The 24,313-nt window shown below is 39.6% G+C and overlaps 2 protein-coding genes across 2 annotated transcripts in view; both read right to left on the bottom strand.

Moving 5' to 3' along the window:
* LOC122694965 (interferon-induced very large GTPase 1-like) overlaps positions 1-24,313 on the bottom strand; it is a 1,416,129-nt gene that overhangs the window by 163,424 nt on the left and 1,228,392 nt on the right. The gene's annotated exons all lie outside the window — the stretch shown is intronic.
* On the bottom strand, positions 1,373-21,890 carry LOC122694970 (interferon-induced very large GTPase 1-like). The gene is made up of 3 exons (XM_043904397.1): positions 21,881-21,890; positions 16,881-16,882; positions 1,373-10,795 (listed from the first exon to the last, which is right to left on the bottom strand). Exon 3 carries the CDS (start codon positions 10,450-10,452, stop codon positions 3,511-3,513), a length of 6,942 nt encoding a protein of 2,313 aa, XP_043760332.1. The 5' UTR covers positions 10,453-10,795; positions 16,881-16,882; positions 21,881-21,890; the 3' UTR covers positions 1,373-3,510.

Below are 24,313 nucleotides of genomic sequence, written 5' to 3'. Positions count from 1 at the left end.
TCATTAAATCCTAAGCTGGCTCTTTGACCACCTTTCACCACCTCCATCAAGTTCAGGCCTGATTTACAATTTCATAGACTAGGAGAGAGTAAACTGAACTGAAGTGTGTCCTGGCCTGTTTTCTTTTTCTCGTTTCTTCCTTTCCTCCTCCTACTCTCATTATTTGGTTTGAGGGATGAGAGCTGAAGGGTAGCTGGTGCTATTTGTGATTTTTCTTTTAGTTGTTGAATATACAATAGCTGCTTCTTGTGGTTGTGCTTTTGTGGAGTCTTCAGAATGCCCCCATACACTTAATGAGCTGACAGTGTACTGTTTGCTGACCTGTTTTGCTGACATCCCAGGGTAATTTCTTTGACTTTCCCCTCATTCCTGCTTCTGGCAGTATATTTCCAGTTGTCTCTGCTGAAGTGGGTGGTGGGAGCAGTGGGGCATGGAGGGGTGCGTGGGGTGGGGCGTGGGAGGGGTGAGGAAACTCTGTTGGGCAGAGGATCCAATCTGTAGCCCATGGACCTTGGAGAAATTCAGCATCTTGTTCAGGAATACAGGACACTAGTGATCATTAGAAGGTAGTCCCAGCCTCCATGTTAACTACCATTATTGCTGTTTCCCGGAGTTTGTTCAAACTCAGTGATGCTATCTAACCTTCTGATCCTCTGCTGCCCTCTTCTTTTGCCTTCAATCTTGATGTCTCCTCCAAATTAGAAGACATATAAGTCTGTCTTAAATCCCTATGGACTTAGGCATGACAGTAATAATTAGTCCGTAATAGTCCATAATACACTTCATTCACTTTGAGACCTAAGTGAAAATCTTCTTAGTGAAAATTTCCCTATTTTTAAAAAGCATGTGCTGGTGCTCTGTCATGTCCAACTCTTTGCGGCCTCATGGATGGTGGCCCATCAGGCTCCTCTGTCTGTGGAATTTTCCAGGCAAGAATACTGGAGTGGGTTGCCGTTTCCTTCTCCAGGGGATCTTCTCAACCCAGGGATTGAACTTCGCCGTCTCTTTTATCTCCTGCATCAGCAAGTGAGTTCTTCACCATTGGTGCCACCTGAGAAGCAACTCACATCTTATTTGTGTTCTTTATCTTGTCCTAGAATCCATCACTCTCCTAGCCCCATTCCTGCAGGATTTGTCCTCTCTAGCTTAAATCACTCTGGAAATTCCCTACGTCTATTGATGTGATGACCCCCAATTCCTTTGTTTCCATGACCCACATTTTCAGAGACTCTAAGAGACTCTTTCTACTGATTGTGTGAACCTTACCTCCAGTGACCTTACAACGCTGGCCATCTCTAATCCCTGTGACCTACCTTGGGCCCAGCATCTCCCACTTTTGATGACTATATGATTCTCACCCCTATCACCCTACTCCAGTGTTCCTAAGATCTCCCTCACTGACCTCAACCCATTGACACTTTGATCCTGACCCCACCTTGATGGCACTTTACTCTCCACTACTATCATAGAAAACCACTTTCATATGTTTCCATCTACCTTCATTCCCAACTTATGTCTAGCCATTTTGTAGGGAACTCTTGACACCGTCTCTGAATTGCATTTAGTAATCACTCTCCTTAAATGCCTGAGGAATTGATAAAAAATTATTTGTTTATACACAAGAATTTTATCTGATAATCAAAGATAATCATGATGCTTCTTAGTTAGAAGTTTTAATGGGCTTATTGAACAAATATGAAAAGCATTGAACAAATGTTAACATTGCACAGTTATCAAGGATGCAGTGATGTCAGAGACAGGGGCTATATTGTGCATGGGTTCTGTTTTTGTCACTATTTTAACTTTATCCTATTCAGAGGCTCCTCCGACTCTCAGTGAGACTATTTTTAAAGAACAAAAGGAAAATCCATCTATTCAAGAACATCTGCTTTCTGTTTCGTTTTTCTGTTTCATGATTTCTTCTGGAGACATGGTCATTTGACCTGAAACTGAAGAGTATGCTTGGGGCACAAAGATAGCAGAGTGAGCACTCCTGTCTCCCAGCTCTGCAGATCCAAGTTCTTTGATTGTTCTTCTTTGTACTGTATGTTTTCATACAGGCTGTGGAGGGGTAGAGAGTGTACCCTTAAATGGAAGCCAATGAATGGCCCTATGTCAGACATGAGTAACTTTTTTCTTTGCATCAGGATTCCTCCAGATCATCAGCTTTGAGAACCTAGCATAAGTCATTGTTTCAGAAGGTATAGGTTTGCAGAGTGGAGATTTCCTCCCCTCTCAGGTCCTTGGTTGGCTTCAGTGTGTTTTCCTTTTTTATTTCTGATCATGACTCTATGGCTCAAACAGTGTGAAAAGTCACAAAGGTGCTTGATTTGGAGATAAGCATTTTCTTACATTTTAATATACAGAAACATTTCTTATCGAATTATCACTATGATTTAGTCACTAAGATGTGTCTGACTCTTGTGACCTCATGGACTGTAGCTAGCCAGGCTCCTCTGCCCATGGGATTCTCCAGGCAAGAATACTGGAGTGGGTTGCTATTTCCTTCTCCAGGGAATCTTCCCGACCCTGGACTCGAACCCGGGTCTCCTGCATTGCAGGTAGACTCTTTACCGACTGAGCTACGAGGGAAGCCCCGACCTGGTCCACAGCCTTGATTAAAATGGCCCTTTTTCCCTGGTCCTAAATCTTTTTCTATAAACGGGTCCTTCTCAGACCTGTACAGAGCTCTAGGCCATGAATACCTAAACTCTTGTGAATTTTTTCTTAACCTTTTAAAAAAAACATGCACAGGCCAGTGCCAAAGTGCCAAGGAAGAAGAGAAAAGTGGTTAAATTAGAAAAAATTATTTAACTTATATATGTCATATTTGTTTAATATTGTTTCCCAAATTGATACAGGCTCTATCCTGGCCAAGTTTCTGATTTTTTTTTCTTTTTTTTTTTTTTTTTTTTACTCCTATAATAGAATAGCTTTAACTGGCATTATATTTGGGAATTGAAAATCGTGAATTTCCTATGAATGTTTTTGCATTCATGCATTAGTAACTCTTCCTCACAATTTAAGAGAGTGAAAAAAATACACTTAGAAATGAAAAGTATTAGTAACTTCCAGTCAATAACTGTATATTGATAAAAATATTTGCATAGTTATTCTATAGATTTTGTAGCAGCCTGCAATGATTTTAATCTCCCTCTATGAAAATGACTTTCTTGAAGCTTTATATAACATTACATATTTAAAAATAAAAACATTCAAAATAATAATATAAAATATGCAGTCGGTATATTAAATGGACTTTATTGGATTTTATGTACTCATGTATATTAGTTATCTGTTTTTAAAGAAGAATGAATTGAGACAAAGAAAAATAAGGTTCTTACTCAAGAAATCTTCAACTCTTGCTATGATTGATTTAGTTTTAGATGTTTCATTTGAGAAAGATTGATACAAGGAAGGTTTTCATTCTGAGTGGGTGGTATTTTAGGCCTGTTCTGGTAATGTGCCTTCTTTGTTTAGATACTGGAACTCTTATCTGGTCATTGAGTATTATTTTGTTTTCAAGTCATCAAGCACCTCCTGCTTTGTGATTTTCTTCCAGGCATCAGGAATTTCACCTTTATTGGTAAATCTTTTGTGATATTTTTCTTCTAGCTTTGATCTGAAGTGACAGACAAACCATTTCCAGTATGGCTGGGTGGATGTGTCTGGGGTGATGCTCCATGTGGCATACTCCCCTCCTGCTTGTCGATAGGTCTTATATGGGAATCTCCTGCCATCGTCCAAAATAAAAATGCAATCACTTGCTACTAAACTAGTACAGTAGTCAATGGAAAAATTGTCTGTTTGATACCACCACCATCCACCGAGAGCCTGTGGACGGTGAAAGGGAACACTGTGGTCTCCTTCATGGGTAGGGATTGTGTTCGTACAAATTGCTTTACAGAAGGGACACTGTTTCCAGCAGCCACAGAGATGTTCAGAGAGCATTTTCTGGATTTCAGGAATCATTTCTACAAATCTAGACAAACAGTTCTGTTCTACCTTCTTCATTTCAGGATCTAAAGCATTACTCATGGCCTCTTTGATAAACTCGATATCTTTTATCTCCTGGTGTTCAATGCTTATCAAGTCTTTTCGTGGAAGGATCAAATTACTCCCCAGGTGATCACAGAACAAATCTAACCACCCAGACACTGTGCTGCTTTTATCTTTGGCTATTTCTGTAGATGCTTTTATAGCTGAGAGGATGGCATTCTTGATGTCATCTAAACTGATTTGTAGAAAAGTCTTTATTTTTTTACTTCCTGTGTCAGAAAAATATCTTTTAACATGGTTTTCAATGTAATCCTTAAAAAATGATTCTGGATGATGAAGGTACTGCCAGTAGTTATCAAAATTTTCCTCTTCTGCCAGAGAGATGAGAATGTGTTTCTCCAGGTTAGCTCTGTTTTCATTGAATGCGCGGCAGGTGGTTCGAATGTCCCCAGCAATTTTGAGGGCCATGTTTTTCCTTATGGTGCTGAAGACAGCAGGTGTGAGTTTGTTCCACAGAAAATCAACAAATGTTTTAATTGAAGTTGCTCCTTGACAAGAGATCTTAAAGCTCATGAAGAAATCATCTTTCTTGCTTTGCAGATAGTTTACAGGATCATTTGCCCTCTTGAATGCCTTGTGCATCTCCTTAAACTTCACTGATGCTCTTTGGAATAAACACAATGATAAGTCTATTTCATATCTTCTTGTAAATGTGTATCTTTTCTGAGTGTGTGCAGACTTCACCTCCTCTTCTATTATTCTCAGGATTTCATGGAAATAAGTTGGATTGTAATCATGCTTTTGCTGACATATTTTGTTAACAGTTTCATTAACTTTTGAAATAATGCAGTCAGTAGTCCTATTTATGAAGTATATATCCTGGGCATCCATTGTCTTTTTATAGAGTCCCAAAAGACCCTTGTTCATCTTAACATGTTTTTCATAGTTGATTTCAAACTTTTCTCCAGAATAGTTCTCCAGTGTGCTTACCATGTCTTTTTCCTTTTTGAAATAATCCAAAAGGATGTTTTCAGAATCCAGTTCAATGTCAGGGTCTGTGGCTGGAGGGAGATTTGAGGACACATCATAGACCCATTTTTCCCAAAGTGGGTTGAATTTCTCATGGAGCTCTTCCTCGCTCAATTCAGTGCCATTTAGCAATAAAGCCAAATTCCGGCTTCTTTCCAGTAATTCCTTTTCATAACCTGACTTTTTGTTATCCAGTTTTTCTTGATTTTTTTTGAAACTAATAAGTTCTTTGGCTTTTCTTTGGCCATCTAAAATTAGGGTCTCTTTAAGGATTATTAGTTTATTTTCAAAATTTCCTTTCCACTGAACCAGCACTTCACTATCTGGGTCTTCATTAAAATATTTTTCAAGTTCTTGCTTGATGGCATTATATATCTTGGTAACTGGAGCCTCCAGGGTATATGCTTCAAGTGTCTGGATTTTTCCATTCTGAATCTGGTTGATCAGCTGCTCCTGTAAGCTCCGCACGTGACTCCTCAGCTCCCATGTCCAGGAGTTATACATGGTTTCCAGTTTGCTCATGGCCATGACTTCTTGAGTGTTCCTGAAGCTGAAAACAAAGTTCTCATTCAGTAGGGCTCTCCACAAATCTTGAACTCGGAATTTTACATCTGATATCTTCATGATGCTTCCCCTAGATTCCTGTTGGGCAGTCACAAGAATTCTGCTTTTTAGTTCCTGAACATTGTGGCTGTAGCGAGGATTGGGAGGGGCCATTGGGGGATTGCCATCCCAGAGGTGAGCAAAGTAGTAGACGTGGTTATTGGCATCAAACTTAATGACATCACTAAAGCAGGTTACATCAGAGCACTGCTCTTCTTCAGCTGCTGTTGCTGCCGTTTTGTCCAATCTCTGCTCTAGCCGCCTTCTTCCGTCCATAATTTTGTCTTTAGCTGTAATTTCCCCCACATTCTGATGGACAAAGAGGCAACTGGGAGAGATTGTTACTTGTTTCATCCTCAGAAAAGCTTGGACAACTATTTGTAGAATATCTTGCATTTCTGATGGATTTTCCCCCATAATATTGATCAGAGTCAAGTTTCCAAGTCCGATGACAAAGGTTGCCAACTCATTGTCATGATTCTGGGACTTGTTGCTGAGCTCTGGGGCTCGAAGTCCCTCTGTGTCCACAACAAGCACAAAGTCAAAGCCAAGTTCCTCTGTGAATGTCTCCTCCACTTTCAGAAGCTGCATGTAGGCCCCCCGGGTACACCTCCCAGCACTGACAGTGAACTGCAGCCCAAAAAGGGCATTCAGCAGGGTGGATTTCCCTGAACTCTGCAGGCCAAGGACAGAGAGAACAAAGAGCCTCTTGTTCCCAAGTTTCTCAGAGAGCTTGTCAAAAACAGCTGCCACCCACCTCAGGGGCACATATGAAACATCCCCATCCATCAGCTCAATGGGAACACCAGATATCATCAGATCTGCAGCAATGTGGGGAAGGGAGAGATATAGGGTATCTTTCATGGGTGAAGTTTCTTCCAGAGCTTCATAGATCTGGCCAGCTTCTCTAAGAATGTGCTCAATTCCCAAGGTACAGTCATTAATCTCTCTGGAAATAGATTCTATCTTATTTTGCCAGTTTTTCAGAGAGCTACTCTTTGGGGCCTCTTGCTTTTCTTTTTGAACCAATGCCTTTTTCTTCTCATTTAGATTTTCCAAGTGTTCTGCAGTCAGGTTTTCCAAAGCTACATTCAGCCATTGGAGGAAGTAGAGTTTGGTGTGAATTTCTGAATGATTTTGCAGAATTTCAAGGACCGAACCCATTAAAGCATTGAGAGGAAAGGCTTTTCTCAACTGTTTACGTCTTATCATTTGTTTCTCTGTCTCAGTCTCACTTTTGTGTTGTTCAATGCTGCGATTCCCCTTTTCTCTCAGATGATAGAGTTCTCTGTCCTTTTCACACCAACGTTGCCACAGTTTTCCCTGAAGAGGTAGTAAGTTTTCCTTGACTTGAGGTATTTCCATTTCTCTCAGTAGGGTCATTAGTTTCTCTGCCTTTTCTTTGGCTTCCTTGCAATCTCTCTGGTCTTCATCAATAAGCATTCCTTGCTTGCAAGCAACTTGGGCACAGTTCTCCAAGCTGAGTGCAGTGTTAGAGAGCTTCAGCAAACGTCCGATTGCAGTTGTGAGCTCCCCTATTAATTCTGCCTCATTTCTGTTCCTGATCCCAATTCTCACTCTTGAGCCAGATTTATCGAGTGTGACTTTTCCTTTATCATCAAGCAATAAGATTAAAGGTTTTGTTGACTGACACATGTCACGGACTACTTCTCGGTTTCTTTTATTGTCATCAGAAGTTGACATAAGGACCACAATTATGGCAGAGACTTCCTGCAAAAAGGCGAGCTGCTTCTCATGTTCCTTTGCATCTCCATGAAGATTGGTAAAGGTCAAGCACTTGTCAAATCTGTCCTGCTCTTCCCCCCCAGGACAGAACCAGGCGACCTCCACCACTCCTCCCATCAAGAGACAGTCTCTGCTGCTGCCTTTGCAATGTCGGTGAAAAAAGACATCATGTTTCCGTTCACTGAGAAGGCAGTTCATGATCTGAGACTTGGAGCCAGAGAAGCCAGTTCCAACTCTAATAAAGGACACAATGGGGGCAGAGACATGACACATCCGTTGATTCATGTAATTGTCCTTCTCCCCTTCTATTGATTTCCCTACTTGCTGCCAGCTCCTTCGAATTTGACTGAGAGACCAGAGAGAGAATTCAATTTGAGCATTGCAAGGATTCGGTATGAGAAGGGGGAGGGCAAACTGACAAATGGAAAGTTGGTCCAGAATATATTGTCTGGCAAAATCATCTGCACAGTGAAGAATCGCCATCTGAATATCCATAGGGTGAACATAGGGTCTGACATTAGTGGCCACTGAAGTGTTAGGAAGACTAACACTTTCTTCATATAGATTTTCATAGGGATCAAAAGCCTCCTTTTCTTGATTTGAGGTGCTTGAATAGACTTGGTTCTCTGTGTATTCTTCATGTTTGATGATCAGGTATCTCAGCCCATAATCCAGCATCAATAGCTTCTGTAGGAAATAAAAGGGAAGTTCTCTTTCAGAGCAGGGCTGGGTGTTGTACACAGAAGTCTTGTGGATCAGTTGGAAGTTAGCTCTGCTCATTTTTCTTGGGTAGTAATGTTCTAGGCTAAGACGCTCGAGCAAGTCTCGGAAAGCTCCATTTTCTATGACTTCTTCCTTTTTGTTTTCATTATTGTGTGGTTCATAGAGCTCTTTCTTTTCATGGAAAACACTTTGCAATTGTTTTCTCACCTCCTCCACTTGGAATGAAGACATGGTGGCCTCGTAATTCCCATCAATGAGCAGTCTCAAGTCTTTTTCTAGGTTTTCCCAATCATGGTCTTCAGGTTTGGTGAGGACATATACAACTTCTTTAGTCAAAGAATGTCCCATGTGATGTTTTATCAATGCCAAGCGTTGTGTTTTCTCCTCTGGAGAAACAGCTTTGATGCCCACTGTTGCTGTCAGCCCTGTGAGCACCAGGAATGCCTGAGCCCTGTAGTTGCAAATCTTTTTGAGCTCTTGGTATTTATTTTGTGCAGTTTGCATTTTACCCAATAGGAAGTCTAACTCATCATGCCCCAGGAGATACTGAAATACATTGTCAACCACATGATATCCTGCACCAGATGCTATCAAAAGTAGCAAGATGTGTGTGTCTGGCTTCCCGGATTCTCGGAGGTATTTCAAGAAGGAGCCAAGAGACACACTGACCTCATAAGTCAGCTTTCTTTGAGCTACCTCCACCATCTCTGTGGATTCAGAGTTGGCCTTTACTTCCCTAAGATCATTCTGTGTTTTTTTAAATATTTCAGTTAACTCAGAAAATTGGGTGATATGGACATTGTCTTCCCTTGGTTCTGACTGAAATATCCACTGCATAATGGAATGAGCCTGAGGAAAGTTTGTTACTGTATAGATGTGAGGATACAAAAGACTGCTCAACTGGGATTTAATAAATTTAGTTCCGTAATTGGAAGATGTTTTGCAAAAGTTAACAGTGTCTACCAGAAAATTCTGCAGACCCCAGTCTTTGAGGCATATATTAGTCCAAATGGTATAACTTTCAGTTTTTTGACTCAATCTTTGCATGAAATTTATCAGCCTTTTAAGCTGTTCTTCAGGATCACAAACTTTCCAGGATTTCACATCTTCTAGGAAAATCCTAGCCTCCCTCTCAATATCCAGTAATTCTTCTCCCTCCTGGATCTGGGCAGTGAGTTCAGTCAGAACAGTATAGTTGTCTCTCAGGAAGTTAGCTACTTTAAGAGGATCCTTAAAATCACTTCTGTGGCTAGAGAGGACAATGTCCCAAACAGGTACCAGCTGAGGTCCACGGTCAATGACACACCAGGTTTGATTATTGGCAACTAGACCAGCTTTCCAGTCCAAAAAGCCATTTGCTTCTGGTGGGCCACCTGTCTGGGCCACAGATAATTGGACTTCAGTTTGGAGATTTTGGAAGTTTGTTCTCTGAGAAGTTTTTTTCAAATGAGAGTCTGACACATCCAAATCTGTACCAATGTTCACTCCAAAGCCTCTGTAACTGCCCCTTATGTAAATAGCCAGGGCCTCTGCTGCTTGTTGTTTCACTTCTGCCAGCTGCTCTTTTTGGAAACCCTCTGAAATGGCTTTCCACCAGTAGATTCCTCCCAGGTGCAGAGGGCCCTGGTTAGCATGAGACCCAAACCTCTGGAAGAAGGCTTCAGTCCTATGCCTCAGCAAGAGTAGTTTGTCTGGGTCTTCTGGCTGACTCAAAATGTCTTCAATGTATTTTAAACCCTGAAGAGCAGCATTGGATAGTTGGAGTTGGTCAATGGGAAAGATGCAGGAGGCCAGTGGGATATAGATGAACTTGGTTGAGCAGAAATAAGAGTGTTTAGATTGTGACTGTTGTATTTTCTTGGATTCTGAGTGCATGCTCTGATCCATACCAGCTTCCAGGCTAATCCCCCAGCCTCCACCCTTTGCTAAGGCAGTTATATTGAAGCCCAGCTTCTCTACAGTCTGAGTGAACATGGATTCTTCTTGAGAAGATGTAAATTCCTTCACTTCCACCCGTGTACCCTGATTAGGGCCACGCAGTACAAACTCCTTGGGGACACAGAGTAGCTCTTCTTTCTTCTCTATAAGACACCTTTGGTCACTGGTTTTGTAAATTCCCTGTAGGGCTAGTCCTCCAGATGCATGTCTCACCAATTCTCTATCTGAGAGATTTTTCCTGTGAGAAAATGCCCCTTCCATGAGGTTGAGTTGTCTCTGCATATCTTCCATGACTTCTCCTAGGGGCTTTTCAGGAGATGCCTTGAACTCTTTGGGGATCTCCATTGTTTGCCTCAGTGCTGCTTCCTTTTTCCTCACTGCCTCTTCCTGTTGTTGCCTCCCTTCTGACAGCATTTCTCTTTGTTCCTGCAGACCCTGTTCTGCCTCCTTCTGCCTTTTCTTTAATGATTCTACCCAAGACTCCTATAACTCTGAAAGAGTATTTGAGTATGATAGGTTAAGCAGTTTCTCTAGGGCCCTTTTCTCCCAGGAATGTTGCACCTGGCATTTCAGTTTCTGGAGGTCTTTTTCTTCTAGGTGTTGTAAGTCAAGGGCAGAAGTCACATCCAGGTGTTCCTGCAGCTTTGACAACTAGTACTCAACTGCCAGTCCTATTCTCTGAGCATCTCTTGGAGATCTTGTCTATTTTTGCCTCTAAACAGGGGTTCATTGGGCATAGACTCTGCTGTGTCCATGGCTGTGGGAAGAAAAGACACTCAGTTAGCCTGTGGCATGTTAATATGCAGAATACTGTGATTAATTTAGTGATATCTGTTGCTTTTGTATACACTAATAATGAACTATCAGAAAAAAAAAATCCAGGGAACCATTCCATTTATAATCACACTAAAAAGAATAAAATACCTGGTGAAAAACTTAACCAAGAAGGTGGAAGACCTATATTCTGAAAATTATAAACACTGATTAAGGAATATGAAAATGATAAAAAGGAATGGAAAGATATCCTGTGTTCCTTGATTAGAAGGATTAATGTTAAAAATGGCCATATTATCCAAAGCAATCTATAGATTTAATGCAATCACTATTAAAATACACAGGACACTTTCACAAAAGTTGGAGAAAATGATTCTAAAAAAATTTTTGGAACCACAAAAGACTCAATTGCCAAAGCTGACTGGAGAAAAATAATAGCTGGCTGTACCACTTTCCCTATTCAGACTATACTACAAAGCTACATTAATCAAAAGAGCATGACATTGGCATAAAAGAAAACACATACATCAATGTGTTAGGTAGTTAGAATAGGGAAAAAGAGTCCAAATGGCGGTGGCTAAAAGAGCTGGAAGAGAAAAGCCCATGAGAATAAAACAAAGGGTGGTCCAAGGACCGGTGTGAGGACCTCAGGTAAAACAAACAGCACTCCTGGCTGGCCCAATTTACATAGGACAGACCCAGGGAGAGAAAAGCATATAAAAAGAAGAGCCAAAGCTAGCTCTCTCTCTTTCCTCTCTCTCTCTCCATCCTGCACACTGGGGCGCTCTTCTCTTCGCGTCTTTGGGTTGACATGACCTCACACCTCGATGATGGTTTTTCGTGCTATTATCTAAATAAAATAGAGATGTAACACTGATTTGTCTAAGAGCTATAACACGGCCCATTCAAGACTTGAGAGCTATAACATGGTCTGTCCAAGACACAAGAGCTGTGACATTCCAAGGGGGCTAATGTCCGTCACTCCAAATCTTTGTTGTGACGAGACAAAAACTGAGGAGCAAAAACTCGCCTGACAAATGGAACAGAGTAGAGAGCCCAGAAATAAACCTACACACTTATGGACAATAATCTATGACAAAAGAGGTGAGAAAACAATGGAAAAATGAAAATTCCAATAAGTGGTGCTGGGAAAATTGGATAGCTACATTAAAAGAATATTAGGAAAAAATAGGCAAAGAATAAATAGATGTTTCTCCATAGAAGACATACAGATCACCAACAGGCATGTGAAAAGTCACTCAACATTGATAATTGTTAGGGAAATGCAAATCAAAACCATAATGAGGTATCACCTCAAGCCAATCATAATGGCCATCATCATATAGTATACAAATAATAAATGCTAGAGAGGATGTGGAGAAATAGGAACCCTTGTGTACTGTTGCTGAGAATTTAAGTTGGTTTAGCCACTACGGAAAAGATTGTAGAGTTTCCTCAAAAGTGAAAAATAGGATCACAATATTACCCAGCAATTCCACTCCTGGGTATATATGCAAAGGAAATGAAGACAGGATATTGAAGAGATATATGCACCCCCATGTTTACTGCATTGCTATTCACAGTAGCCAAGATATGGAAACAGCCTAAGTGTCAGTCCATGGGTTAATGGATAAAGGATATGTGTTACAGCATGCACACGTGTGCACACAGACACAGACACACAATGGGATATTATATAGTCAATGAGAAAGAGGGAAATCCTACCATTTGTGTGTGACAACATGGATGGACCTTGAGTGCATTATGCTAAGTGAGATAAGTCAGACCAAGAAAGAGAAATTCTGTATAATATCACTTACATGTGGAATCTAAAAAAGCCAAGCTTGTAAAAACAAAGTTGTATGGTGGTGTATGAATAAGACATGGTCAGAGAAGGTTCTCTATCAGTCTAGGAGGAAAGAAAATCATGAGTAGTCTAGGGGAAGGGTGAAACAGAGCTTTAACTGGAGCTCCTCTAATCCTCACTAGACTAATATTAGTACTTGATTCTCTAGAGAATGCATAAGGTTCATCCAACTTCTTTGAGCCTTGCTCTCTCAGTTCAGTTCCGTTCAGTCGCTCAGTCATGTCCAACTCTTTGTGACCCCATGGACTGCAGCATGCCAAGCTTCCCTGTCCATCACCATCTCCCGGAGCTTGCTCAAACTCATGTCAATTGAGTCAGTGATGCCAACTAACCATCTCATCCTCTGTCGTCCCCTTCTCCTTCTGCCTTGAATCTTTCTCAGTGACGGGGGCTTTTCCAATGAATCAGTTCTTTGCTTCAGGTGGCCCAAGTATTGGAGTTTCAGCTTCAACATCAATCCTTCTAATGAATATTCAGGACTGATTTCCTTTAGGATGGAATGGTTGGATCGAAGGTGTAGGAATTAGGGAGATGCTGTTTAAAGGTACAAATGTGCCATCAGTAGATAAAAAGTCCCAGATATCTAGGCTTCCCTGGTAGCTCAGATGGTAAAGAATCTGCCCGCAATGCAGGAGACCTGGGTTTGATCCCTAGGTTGGGAAGATCCCCTGGAAGAGGGCATGGCAGCACACTCCAGTATTTTTGCCTGGATAATCCTTACAGAGACAGGAGCCTGGTGGGCTACAGTCCACGGGGTCATAAATAGTTGAACACGACTGAGTGACTAAGCATAACACATAGCACACATAGTGATTATAAACAATATACTGTATTATAAACTTCAAAGTTGCCAAGGGACTTTATCTTAATTGTTCTTATCACAATAAAGAAATGGTACTGTGATGTGATAGAAGTGTTAGCTAACTCTATCTTGGTCATATGGCAATATAAAAATGTATCATATGCACCTTGTATACCTTAGACTTATGCAAGGTTATATGTTAATTTATCTCAATAAATAAAATGCACTTCTTAGCTGGTTTATACTTGTCACCCACTTCGCACACTTCCTCTGACACTAGTTAATATTGTTATATTATATATATCTATTTTATATTATAAAATATATATGTATAATTAAATTCTCTTTATCTACTGATGCCATCTTAATGTGTGTATGTAGAGCCAAATACGCTTATATTCAATGTTTTCTCAATGCTGTTTTTAACTCCACTGTCTTTGAGACATATTATATGAGATGAGATTTCACACGTTTCAATTTCACACATAATTCATGTTTCCTCTCTTCTTGTATTTCCTGTCCTACTGAATGTCACTATCATAATCCTATGCATCCTCTTCCTCCTAATGTGAATGTTGTTTCATATTCTTTCAAATTATCCTTTTAAATCTCTCCTAAATCTCAATTCCTTTTAATCCCCTACAATCTCTCCCTTAGATTTTTCCTTCATTTTGTCTTTATCGAATCATATAATTGTCATCTCATCTTACAGTCATTTTGATTTTGTGCTTTCCATCTTCCCCAGGGTCACTAAAAGTTGAATCTAAATTTAATGGCAGACTCATTAATTCAAAAAACAGCTTTTCTGGGCTTCTTTGGTAGACAGTGGTTAGGAATTCGCCTTGCAATGCAGGGAACACTGGTTTGATCCCTGGTCCAGAAAGTTCCCACATGCCACGGAGCAGCTAAGCCTGTGCACCACAACATCTGCGCCTGTGCTTAGAGCCCACAAGCCACAACTACTGAGCCCATTTGCTGCCACCACTAAAACCCGGGTGCCCTAGGGCTGTGCTCCACAGTAATAGAAGCCACCACAATGAGAAGCCCTGGGTATTTATGCAAAGGAAGTGAAGACCGGATATGGGTGAGATACACGCAGTGTGCATGTGCACACTGCAACTAGAGAAAGCCTGCGCACAGCAGTAAGGACCCAGCGCAGCCAAAACATAAATTCATTGAAAAAGAGAAGAACTTTTCCAACTGAGTTATCTAAAATATCTAGATAAATTTTAAGACAAATTCTTTGACGTCTCAAGGAATTTAATAGATAGTGAAATAATATCTGATGAAGAGGTAAATAAATTTGAAGCAAGTGAAACACTTCCATTACAAATTAAAGACCACATTTAGGATACCTTGGCATACACCTCGGAAGACAAATAAAAGAAATGCACACTCAGACATATCATAGTGAAACTGCAGAAAATACAATAGGAAAAACAAAGCATTTGGAGAAAAGCAGATTTTTAAAAATTAATGTATTTTAACTGGAGAATGATTACTTTACGATATTGTGATGGTTTGCTGTACATCAACATGAATCAGCCACAGGTATATAGGTGTCCCCCACAATTCTGAACCCCTCTTCTCACCTTCCTCCCCACCCTATCCTGGGTTGTCCCAGAGAACCTACTCTGGATGGTCTGCTTCATGCATTGAACTTGCACTGGTCATCTATTTTACATATGGTAATGTACATGTTTCAGTGGTATTCTCTTAAAGTCATCCCACCCTTACCTTCTTCTACTGAGTTCGAAAATCTGTTTTTTATATTTATGTCTCCCTTGGTGGCTTACATGTAGAATCGTTGGTACCGTCTTTCTAAATTCCATATATGTTATTATACAGTATTTGTCTTTCTCTTTCTGAGTTACTTCACTCTGTATGATAGGCTCCAGGCTCATCCACCTCATTAGAACTGACTCAAATGCACTCTTTTTAATAGCTGAGAAATATTTCATTGTGTATATGTACCACAACTTCCTTATCCATTCATCTGCCAGTGGACATCTAGGTTGCTTCTATGTCCCAGCTATTGTAAATAGTGCTGCACTGAACACTGGGGTACATGTGTCTCTTTTAATTCTGGTTTTCTTGGAGTGTATGCCCAGCAGTGGGATTACTGGGTGGTATGGCAGTTCTATTCCCAGTTTTTTAAGGAATCTCCACACTGTTCTCCATAGTGGCTGTACCAGTTTGCATCCCTACCAACAGTGTAAGAGCATTCCCTTTTCTCCACACCCTCTCCAGCATTTATTGTTATAGACTTTGATGATGGCCATTCTGACTGATATGAGATGATACCTCATTGTGGTTTTGATTCACATTTATCTAATAATGAGTGATATTGAGCATCTTTTCCTGTGTTTATTAGCCATGTGTATGTCTTCTTTGGAGAAATGTCTTTTTATGTCTTTTGCCCACTTTTTGATGGGATTGTTCATTTTTCTGGTATTGAGCTATATGAGCTGTTTGTATATTTTGGAGACTAATTATTTGTCAGTTTTGTTTTTTTTTTTTTAATTTGCTGTTACTTTCTCCCATTCTGAGGACTGTTTGAGGTAAGTTAAGTTTATCTTCAAATAATAATTAGAGAGAATGTTGACCTCAACAGCACTGATGAAAGCCAGAAGGCAGTAGTATGGAGTGTTAAACCTACTGAAAGAAAACAGCTGATAAAGTAGGATTCTATACAGAGTTAAAAATATCCTTAAAGAATTATGGTGGAAGAAAAACACAATTGAAAACAGCACAGTAACAGAATTTGTTATCTGGAAATGCACATTGAAGGAACTACGAAGGCATGTTTTTTCAGGAGAAGGAAAATATCACCAATGAATAGTCATCTCACATCTCGCAGGAAAAGATGGTGAGCAACAAAGGAATAAATATATGGAAAAGCCTAAATAAATGCATGAAAGAGTGGGATTTAAAATACATAATGGCAATTGCATTTAGGCTGGAGTGTGCAGCCAAATGGATTTAAAGGACCCTCAGTTCCTTGAGGTATTTGAGAGGAAGGTCAAAGATTCTTCTGATTTTGTAGAATATATGTTGCAATTTCTAGAACAATCTCAAATATAAGAGTCAAGAATATATAACTGCCAAACTAACACAGGAAAATAAAGTAAGAAACATTTGATTATACAGCTTATCAAAATTTATGGGCTACAGTGAAAGCCATGCTTAGAGGGAAATTTACATTGAATGCATACAAAACAAAAGGATAATATATGAAAATAATAATCTAAGTTTCCATCTGAGGAAATGAAGAGAAAATTAAATCCAAATAAGCAAAAGAAAAGATATAAGAACTAAGAAACCAATAAAATTGAAAACAGGAAATCAATAGAAAAAAATCAGTAAAAGTATAACATGATTCTTTGGAAATACCAACACCACTAATAATTCAGACTGTGAAAAGATGGAAGATGCAAATTACTAATATCAGAAATAAAATAGGGGTTATGGATATGAATTCTGTAGACATTGAGGATGAAAAAAAGAGTACTATAAAAAACTGTTTGCTCTCACATTTGATAGCCTAGAGTAAAGGTATCAATTCCTTGGAAGACAAATTATGAAGCTTACATGAGAGGAAATAAATACTCTGAATAGGCCTGTGTCTGTTAAAAAAAAATTGAATCAATATTTAACAACCATCCAAAACAGAAAGCATCAGTCCCAATGGGATTTGCTGGTGAATTCTACCAAACATTTAAGGAAGAAACTGTACCAAATATCTACAGTCTCTTTCAGAGGACTGAAGCAGAAGGAATACTTCCCAATTTAGTTCATGAGGTCAGTGTTATCCTAATACCAAAACCAGTTAAGGACATTACAAGAAAGAAAACTGAAAACCTATATCTCTTATAAAAAAAAAATAACAAATTAAATCTAATAATGTAAAAAGGAGTTATATACCACAACCATGTGGGATTTACCTCAGGTAAGCAAAGTGGATTCAACGTTCAAATCAATTCATGTAATATACTGCAATGAACTAAGAAGAAAAACCACATGGAGAGAACCCGTTTGACAAAATCCAATATTTACTCATTATTAAAACTTCCAGCAAGCTAAGAATAGAGGGGAACTTACTGAACTTGATGAAAGACATTAACAAAAACCCTACTATTAACATTAAACTTAATGGTAAGACCCTAGAAGTTTTCCTCTTAAAGAAAAATAGGTTAAGGATATCCCCTCTCATTACTCCTATCACACATTCTATTGGAAGAGTTAGTTAATAAGATAAAGAAATAAAAATATACTGATTGGGAAGAAATAAAACATGTCTTTATTTGTAGATAACACGATGTAAAACATGCCAAAGAATCAACAGAAAATCTCCTAGAACTGATAAGTGAATACAACAAGGTTGTAGAAAAAAGGATTAGAATACAAAAACTATTCTTTTTTAATATGCTAGCAATAAGCAATTGGAATTTGAGATTCAAAACAAAATACCATTTAAACTAGCACCCTCTCAAAATAAATACTTAGATATAAACCTAATAAAATATGTGCAAGATTTATATAAGGAAAACTACAAAACTCTCATGAGGGAAATCAAGGAGTATCTATATAAATGGAGAGATATTTATGTTTAATATTGTTAAGGCATCAGTTCCTCCCAACTTAATTTATAGAGACAGTGTCTTTTTCAGCACCAGGATTTCAAAGCATCACTTCTTCAGCATTCACCTTTCTTTATGGTCCAACTCTCGCATCTCTACATAAGTGCTAGAAAACCTATAGCTTTGACTATATGGACCTGTGTTGACAAAGTGGTATCTCTGCTTTTTAATATGCCGTCTAGGTTATTGTTACTATTTAGCAAAAAAAAAAGAAAAATTGAGCTGTAAAGCTATGAAAGACACAGAAGAATCTTAAATCACATGGCTGTGTGACAGAGAGCAGCCTGATAATGCTACAAACTTTATGATTCCAACTGTATGAAATAGTGGAAGTCAAAACTATGGAGACTGCAAAATAGATCAGTGGTTGCCAGGGGTTGTGGAGAGAAAAACAATTGGTGCCTATAGACTTGCTTAATGCAGGGTTGCCCCAAAACTTCAGTTTGCAAACAACACAATATCCACACACACAATAAAATGAGATATGCCTGTATAACTATTCAGTTCAGTCACTCAGTTGTGCCCGACTCTTTGTGACCCCATGGACTACAGCACACCAGGCCTGCCTGTCCATCACCAACTCCCAGAGTTTACCCAAACTCATGTCCATCGAGTTGGTGATGCCATCCAACCATCTCATCCTCTGTCGTCCCCTTCTCCTCCTGCCTTTAATCCTTCTCAGCATCAGGGTCTTCTCCAATGAGTCAGTTCTTTGCTTCAGGTGGCCAAAGTATTGGAGTTTCAGCTTCAACATCAGTCTTTCCAATGAACACTCAGGACTGATCTCCTTTAGGATGGACTGGTTGGATCTCCTTGCAGTCCAAGGGACTCTCAAGAGTCTTCTCCAACACCACAGTTCAAAAGCATCAATTCTTCAGTGCTCAGCTTTCTTTATAGTCCAACTCTCACATCCATACATGACTACTGGAAAAACCATAGCTTTGATAGATGGACCTTTGTTGGCAAAGTAATGTCTCTGTTTTGTAATACGGTGTTTAGGTCGGTCATAACTTTCCTTCCAAGGAGTAAGTGTCTTTTACTTTCATGGCTGCAGTCACCATCTGCAGTGATTTTGGAGCACCCAAAATTAGAGTCTGCCACTGTTTCCCCATCTATTTGCGATGAAGGGATGGGACCGGATGCCATGATCTTAGTTTTCTGAGTGCTGAGCTTAAGCCAACTTTTTCACTCTCCTCTTTCCACTTTCATCAATAGGCTTTTTAGTTCTTCATTTTCTGCCATAAGGGTGGTGTCATCTGCTTTCCTGAGGTTATTGATATTCCGCTGGCAATCTTGATTCCAACTTGTGCTTCATCCAGCCAGTGTTTCTCATGATGTACTCTGCGTATAAGTTAAATAAGCAGGGTGACAATAAACAGCCTTGATGGACTCCTTTTCCTATTTGGAACCGGTCTGTTGTTACATGTTCAGTTCTAACTGTTGCTTCCTGACCTGCATACAGATTTCTCAAGAGACAGGCCAGGTGGTCTGGTATTCCCATCTCTTTCAGTATTTTCCCAGTTTATTGTGATCCACACAGTCAAAGGCTTTGGCATAGTCAATAAACAGAAATAGATGTTTTTCTGAAACTCTCTTGCTTTTTCGATGATCCAGCAGATGTTCGCAGTTTGATCTCTGGTTCCTCTGTCTTTTCTGAAACCAACTTGAACATCTGAAAGTTCATGGTTCACGTATTGCTGAAACCTAGCTTGGAGAATTTTGAGCATCACTTTACTCACGTGTGAGATGAGTTCAATTGTGCGGTAGTTTGAGCATTCTTTGGTATTGATACACCTATTAGAATGGCTAAAATTCAGATCACTAGCAACGCAGATTGCTGACAAGGGTGTGGTGTGAAAGCAACTTTTATTCATTGCTTCTGGGAATGCAAATGGAATGGCTACTTTGAAAGACAGTTAGTTTCATTGTTACAAAGCTAAATGTTCTTTTCCATATGACTAGCAATCATGCTCCTTGGTATTTATACCTAAATTATACTCACAAAAACTAGTACAAAGATATCTATAGCAACTTTATTTATAATTTCAAAAACTTGGAGACAACCAAGACATCCTTCAGTAGGTGAGTGGAAACTTTTCAAAACCCATAGAATATGCAAGACATATATAAACTATGTGCTCTGGGTGATATTGACATTTCAGTGTGGATTCATCACTATAACAAATGTACTACTTTGTTGATGGATATTGATAACGCAGGAGATCACACATTTGTGGGGCCAAGAGGTATATGGGGAAATCTCTGTAACTTCTGCTCGTTTTTGTCTAAACCTGAAACTGCTCTAAAAAATAAATTAAGTAAAATTAAATCAAAGTTTACAGACTTGGTGAAATTGAATATATAACTACTCTAGGAAAGATTTAGTATTACCATATATTTTGTGCCTGATAAAAACAAACCAAGAAAAAATCAGTATATATAAAGAGCACTCAAACAATATGATTAACAACTCAACCTAATGTCCTCATTTAAAACTGGTCACAACACGTTTGCATTGTGTCTCTAATGACTTTTTTTTTTTTTTGGGAAACTTCTAGGCTTGGCACAAACAAACTGCTTATCTGGACAGAGGACAGACACATATTTGGGTACTGTTTGTGGACAGTTGAAAGGAGAGAGGAAAGTTGAATACCTGGGGTGAGGGCATGAAGATATGTATTTGGAGAGCCAATCTAGAGATCTGCCTAAGACAGAGATGTGGTCTTCAGCAGACAGGACTCCCAATGAAGGTGGATCAAAAAAAAAAAAAAATGTCCCAGTTTGCACTTATCACCAGATTTTCAGACCTCTTCCTCCTTTTGTTTTCCCATCACACTCATCCCACTCTAATTTTTCCAGTGTCTCAGGTTCCAAATAGTTCTCTTTGACTTCTGTGTCTCTTTAGCTCACTACAGTCAGACATCATACTCTCAAATTTTTCCATCCTGTTCAAACCCATGTACATATCACAGACTATGTATCAGATTGAAAATTGGGTTATAGATATGAATAAGCCATGGTCAGAGAAGGTTCTCTATCAGTCTAGGAGGAAAGAAAATCATGACTAGTCTAGGAGAAGGGCGAAACAGAGCTTTAACTGGAGCTCCTCTAATCCTCACTAAGACTAATATTAGTTCTTGATTCTCTAGAGAATGTATAAGGTTCATCCAACTTCTTTGAGCCTTGCTCTCTCGGTTCAGTTCCGTTCAGTCGCTCAGTCATGTCCAACTCTTTGTGACCCCATGGACTGCAGCATGCCAAGCTTCCCTGTCCATCACCATCTCCCGGAGCTTGCTCAAACCCATGTCAATTGAGTCAGTGATGCCAACTAACCATCTCATCCTCTGTTGTCCCCTTCTCCTTCTGCCTTGAATCTTTCTCAGTGACAGGGGCATTTCCAATGAGTCAGTTCTTTGCTTCAGGTGGCCCACTATTGGAGTTTCAGCTTCAACATCAGTCCTTCCAATGAATATTCAGGACTGATTTCCTTTAGGATGGACTGGTTGGGTCTCCTTGCAGTCCAGGTGACTCTTAAGAGTCTTCTCTAACACCACAGTTCAAAAGCAACAATTCTTTGGCTTTCAGCTTTCTTTCTAGTTCAACTCTCACATCCATACATGACTACTGGAAAAACCATAGCTCTGACTAGATGGACCTTTGTTGGCAAAGTAATGTCTCTGCCTTTTAATATGCTGTCTAGGTTGATCATAACTTTTCTTCCAAGAAGTAACTATCTTTTAATTTCAAGGATGCAGTCACCATCTGCAGTGATTTTGGAGCCCAAGAAAATAAAGTCTTTCGCTGTTTCCATTGTTTCCCCATCTATTTGCCATGAAGTGATGGGACCGAATACCATGATCTTTATTTTTTGAATGTTGGGTTTTAAGCCAGCTTTTTCACTCTCCTATTTCACTTTCATGAAGGAGCTCTTCAGTTCCTCCTTGCCTTCTGCTATAAGAGTAGTGTCATCTGCGTGTCTGAGATTATTGATATTTCTCCCTGCAATCTTGATTCCAGCTTGTGCTTCATCCAACCTGGCATTTTGCATGATGTACACTGCATATAAGTTAAATAAGCAGGGTGACAATATACAGATTTGACGTGCTCCTTTCACGATTTGGAACCATCTATTTTTTCATGTCTGGCTCTAACTGTTGCTTCTTAAGCTGCATACAGATTTCTCAGGAGGCAGATAAGGTGGTCTGGTATTCCCATCTCTTTAAGAATTTTCCAAAGTTTGCTGCAATTCACACCAAGATTTTAGTGTAGCCAATGAAGCAGAAATAGCTTTTTTCCTAGAATTCTCTCTCATTTTCTATGATCCAATGGATGTAGGCAATTTGGTCTCTGGTTCCTCTGCCATTTCTGACTCTAACTTGAACATCTGAAAGTTCACGATTCATTTACTGTAGAAGCCTGGCTTCGAGCATTTTGAGCATAACTTTGCTAGCGTGTGAGTTGAGTGCAACTGTGCGGTAGTTTGAACATTCTTTGGCATTGCCCTTCTTTGGGATTGGAATGAAAACTGACCTTTTCCAGTCCTGTGGTCACTGCTAAGTTTTCCAAATTTGCTGGCATATTGAGTATAGCACTTCAACAGCATCATCTTTTAGGATCTGAAGTAGCTCAACTGGAATTCCATCACGTCCTCTAGCTTTGTTCGTAGTGATGCTTCCTAAGGCCCACTTGACTTTGTACTCCAAGATGTCTGACTCTAGGTGAATGATCACACCATCGTGGTTATCTGGGTCATGAAGATCTTTTGTGTATAATTCTTCTGCGTATTCTTACCACCTCTTCTTAATATCTTCTGCTTCTGTTAGGTCCATACCATTTCTGTCCTTTATTTTGCCCATCATTTCATAGTTCCCTTGGTATCTTTAATTTTCTTGAAGAGATCTCTAGTCTTTCCTATTCTATTGTTTTTCTCTATTTCTTTGTATAGATCACTGGGGAAGGCTTTCTTATCTCTCCTTGCTATTTGGAACTCTGCATTCAAATGGGTCTATCTTTCCTTTTCTCCTTTGCCTTTAGCTTCTCTTCTTTCCTCAGCTATTTGTAAGGCCTCCTCAGAAAGCCATTTTGCCTTTTTACATTTCTTTTTCTTGGGGATGATCTTGATCACTGTCTCCTGTACAGTGTCACGAACCTCCATCTATAATTCTTCAGACACTCTGTCTGTAAGATCTAATCCCTTGAATCTATATGTCACTTCCACTGTATAATCATAAGGGATTTGATTTAGATCATACCTGAATGGTCTAGTGGTTTTCCCTACTTTCTTCAATTGAAGTCTGAATTTGGCCATAAGGAGTTCATGATCTGAGCCACAGTCAGCTCCTAGTCTTGTTTTTGCTGACTGTATAGAGCTTCTCCATCTTTTGCTGCAAAGAATATAATCAAGCTGATTTCAGTATTGACCATCTGGTGATGTTCATGTGTACTCTTCTCTTGTATTGTTGGAAGAGGGTGTTTGCTATGACCAGTGCTTATTCTTGGCAAAACTCTGTTAGTCTTTGGCCTGCTTCATTTTGTACTCCAAGGCCAAATTTGCCTGTTACTCCAGGTATCTCTTGACTTCCTGCTTTTGCATTCCAGTCCTCTATAATGAAAAGGACATCTTATTGGGTGTTAGTTCTAGAAGGTTTTGTGGGTCTTCATGGAACTGTTGAGTTTCAGCTTCTTCAGCATTACTGGTCAGGGCATAGACTTGGATTACTGTGGTATCTAATGGTTTGCCTTGGAAACAAGCAAATTTCATTCTGTCGTTCTTGAGTTTTCCCCTAAGTACTGCATTTCGGACTCTTGCTGACTATGAGGACTACTCCATTTCTTCTATTGGATTCTTGCCCACAGTAGTAGATAGAATGGTCATCTGAATTAAATTCATGAATTCCAGTCCATTTTAGTTCACTGATTCCTAAAATGTTGATGTTCACTCTTTCCATCTCCTGCTTGACCACTTCTAATTTACCTTGATTCATGGAACTAACATTTCAGGTTCTTATGCAATATTGCTCTTTCCAGCATCGGACTTTACTTCCATCACCAGTCACATCCACAACTGGGCATTGTTTTCACTTTGGCTCCGTCTCTTCATTCTTTCTGTAGTTATTTCTACATTCTTCTCAAGTAGCCTCTTTGGCACCTACCAACCTGGAGAGCTCATCTTTCAGTATCATATCTTTTGCT

This window comes from Cervus elaphus, chromosome 1 (assembly GCF_910594005.1).
Source record: "Cervus elaphus chromosome 1, mCerEla1.1, whole genome shotgun sequence".
NCBI lineage: Eukaryota > Metazoa > Chordata > Mammalia > Artiodactyla > Cervidae > Cervus > Cervus elaphus.
The sequence above is the reverse complement of the archived record's forward strand: the minus strand, read 5'-3'. Positions and strand labels throughout refer to the sequence as shown.

What these genes read in the sequence shown, in the direction of transcription:
- LOC122694970 (XM_043904397.1), bottom strand. Translation starts at nt 10,452, where the DNA reads ATGCTGTCAGAAGGGAGGCAACAACAGGAAGAGGCAGTGAGGAAAAAG.